Source organism: Helianthus annuus, chromosome 10 (genome assembly GCF_002127325.2).
Source record: "Helianthus annuus cultivar XRQ/B chromosome 10, HanXRQr2.0-SUNRISE, whole genome shotgun sequence".
In the NCBI taxonomy this organism is placed as follows: Eukaryota; Viridiplantae; Streptophyta; class Magnoliopsida; order Asterales; family Asteraceae; genus Helianthus; species Helianthus annuus.
The window spans coordinates 43,658,255-43,661,490 of record NC_035442.2 but is presented as its reverse complement, the minus strand read 5'-3'; the positions used below and the strand labels follow the sequence as shown (position 1 = coordinate 43,661,490).

At 34.9% G+C, this 3,236-nt stretch overlaps 1 protein-coding gene across 1 annotated transcript; it reads left to right on the top strand.

Annotated features, from left to right (window-relative positions):
- The first annotated feature begins 1,498 nt into the window (after positions 1 to 1,498).
- On the top strand, positions 1,499 to 2,483 carry LOC110881619 (ATP-dependent DNA helicase PIF1-like). Its single transcript, XM_022129824.1, has 3 exons — positions 1,499 to 1,610; positions 1,730 to 1,798; positions 1,846 to 2,483. Exons 1-3 carry the CDS (start codon positions 1,499 to 1,501, stop codon positions 2,481 to 2,483), a joined length of 819 nt encoding a protein of 272 aa, XP_021985516.1.
- The last annotated feature ends 753 nt before the right edge of the window (positions 2,484 to 3,236 follow it).

The window sequence follows — 3,236 nt, the reverse complement described above, 5'->3', positions numbered from 1 at the left end:
ACCCTTGGTCGTATTCATTGTGTTAATCCTTCTATGGGCGAGGCTTATTTTTTAAGAATCCTTCTTAATAAGGTAGCAGGTCTCAAGTCTTTTGAAGATATCTGAACTGTGAATGGACAAGTGTTCCCAACATTTAGAGATGCATGCTACGCTAGGGCCTTTTAGATGACGACAATGAGTATATAGAAGCTATTAAAGAGGCGTACTACACCGGTTCAGTTTACTATCTTCGGAATCTATTTGCTACAATGTTGTCGTCTAATACATTATCCAGGCTTGAACATGTTTGGGAAAACACATGGGATTACCTTGCTGATGGCATTTTATACAATCGTCAAAAGCTTTTACGGATTGAAGGTAACCCATTTCATATTTACTATTGTTGGACCGTTCCGGTGACTTTAATCGTCAGTAAAAGTAGTTCATCTTAGTTTACAGAGGCGGAATCAAAGTAAACCAAGTCAAATACAGCTTGTTCCTTTCAATCTTTCTTTCTATTACTGATTGTGAGCTTTTACAATGAATCTGACAAAAATCCGGCAGCACCTTGGCTCACACACACATACATGCACTCCTAACCGTTTGAACTGAACACCTATTTATAGACCTAGACCCTTCCGTTTGAACAAGACACAATATGTTCAAACGGCCATCATTCAAACGACCAGACATTTCAAGCGGCCAGACATGCTTCAAACGGTCAGCATGTTTTCAAACGGCCAGGCTAGCTAAAACCTATACAAACCCTAATTTAATCTCGTTTGTGCACTCGTTTAAACTATCTAGACATAAGACTCGATAAGACATAGTCAGCAGACACTCAGTGCACCAACAACTATTTTAAGAATTTTGTCCGAATTAATAGTATTTAGAATATTTTCGATATGTTAACAAATTGACTGTTATTTTTTTTTAATAGGTTTATCTCTTCTAGAGGAAAAATAAAGAACTTAACGTTGCTTGAAATTGAACGTTATTTACTACATAATAACTCAAGCCTATCTCGGTTTCCTTCTATGCCATACCCCGGTAATGAATCAATAACTTTAGCAGGCAATCGTTTAATAGCCGACGAGCTTTCATACGATGTAAGTCATACTGCTACTGAATTTATAATCATTTAACTAGTCTGACCAATGAGTAGCGTTTAGTTTTTGATGAGATAATGCAAGCCGTTGATTGTGGTAATGGTGGTCTGTTCTTCGTCTATGGTTATAGAGGGACTGGTAAAACGTTTTTGTGGAAGACGTTATATGCATCTATCAGATGTAAAGGAGATATTGTATTAAACGTTGCATCAAATGAAATTGTTTCTCTTTTGTTATCTGGTGGACGGACTGCACATTCAAGATTTCATATTCCTTTAAATTTAACAGAAGACTCAATGTGTCATATTAAACCAGATGATTAGGTTGCGGATTTGTTGAGAAAAACGAAGTTGATTTGGTATGAAGCACCGATGATTCACAAACATGCTTTTGAAGCACTTGTTCGAACAATGAAAGATATCTTCAAATATGATGATTCAGTAAATTCGGATATAAATTTTGGAGGTAAAGTTATGGTGTTGGGTGGTGATTTTAGACAAATACTTCCCGTTATACCAAATGGTAGTAAACGAGAAATCGTTAATGCGTCAATCATTTCGTCCTATATTTGGAGTACTTGCAAGGTCCTGACCTTACGAAAAACATGTGGTTAACTGTGTGAGCCAACACATCTGAAATAGAAAAGATGAAAGCTTTTGCAAATTGGTTGCTTCAGTTGGGCGAGGGAAAGATTGGTGATAGTGATGATTGTGAGGTCTTATAGACATTCCTGATGATCTTTTAATTAACTACTCAGTGGATCCTATGTCAGACTTTATCGACTTTGTATACTCTTCACTTCTACAACTATACAAGGATAAAGATTATTTTGCTGAAAGAGTTATACTAGCACCAACAAATGAAGTTGTACAAGATATAAAAAATAAATTGCTTGCTTTGTTTCCTGGTGAAGAAGTCGAGTATTTAAGCTTTGCTAGTATTTGTCAAACTGACAAAGCAAAGGATTCATCACATAGTAAACTATATTCTCCTGATGTTCTTAATGATCTTAAGATATCCGGTTTGCCTAATCATCAATTAGTCCTTAAAGTCGGTGTCCCTGTAATGTTGCTTCGAAATATTGATCAACAAAATGGTTTATACAACGGTATGAGATTACGTATTACTAAACTTTACAAAGGTGTTATAGAAGCTGAGATTATATTCGGAGGAAACGTAGGGACAAAAACTTATATTCCCCGAATCAGTTTGAAACCATCAGATAAAAGAATTCCTATTAAATTTCAACGACGACAGTTCCCTTTATCTATATGCTTCGCAATGGCTATAAACAAGAGTCAAGGAAAATCTCTATCAATGGTTGGATTGTATCTCAAATATCCAGTCTTCTCACATGGTCAACTTTATGTTGCACTATCAAGAGTCAAAAGTTGAGCCGGTGTGAAATTGCTTATACTGGATAAAGATGGGAATGTAACAGTTACAACAACTAATGTGGTCTACAAGGAAGTTTTTTCCGGGATTTGAATAATTTTCCTTTTTTTTGTCTTCCAATGTATGTGTTTTTACATAGTATTAAATTTTGAACATAAATAGTCAGTTTTTGGTTGAAACCACGTTTCACGCGGGCAATAACCTAGTATCTTTTATAAAATAAAGCTAACGAGCTACTCTCTAAAGATTTGGCAATTAACTTAATTGTAACCCAAATTATAGGAATTAATTTTCTAGTTTTGTTTGCATTGTTGATCGTTTAGAATTTTGTTATTTTATATCTTTAGGATAATCGTGTCATTTGCTATATATGCATGTTAGATGACAATAATACGCCCACTGACCAATGATAACTGAAATTGTTATTTAGTGAGAACTTTATTATAAATTAGAGTTAAGTTCACGTAAAAATAAAATAAACGTACAAAACGTACGAATTGAAAGAAAGTCAAAAAAGTGGCGGTGTCATTTTGAGCTTCTTTAGAGTAATTTTGTAAATGTTTAGGTAGAGTAATTTTGGTCGTGTAGGGTAATTATCAAAATTACACTAACCCCCCCCCCCAAAAAAAAAAAAGAAAAAAACTAAACCATTGTAAATGTTCATGTAGAGTAATTTTGGTCGTGTAGGGTAATTATCAAAATTGTAGGGTAATTATCAAAATTACACTACCCCCCCCCCCCCCCACAACTAAA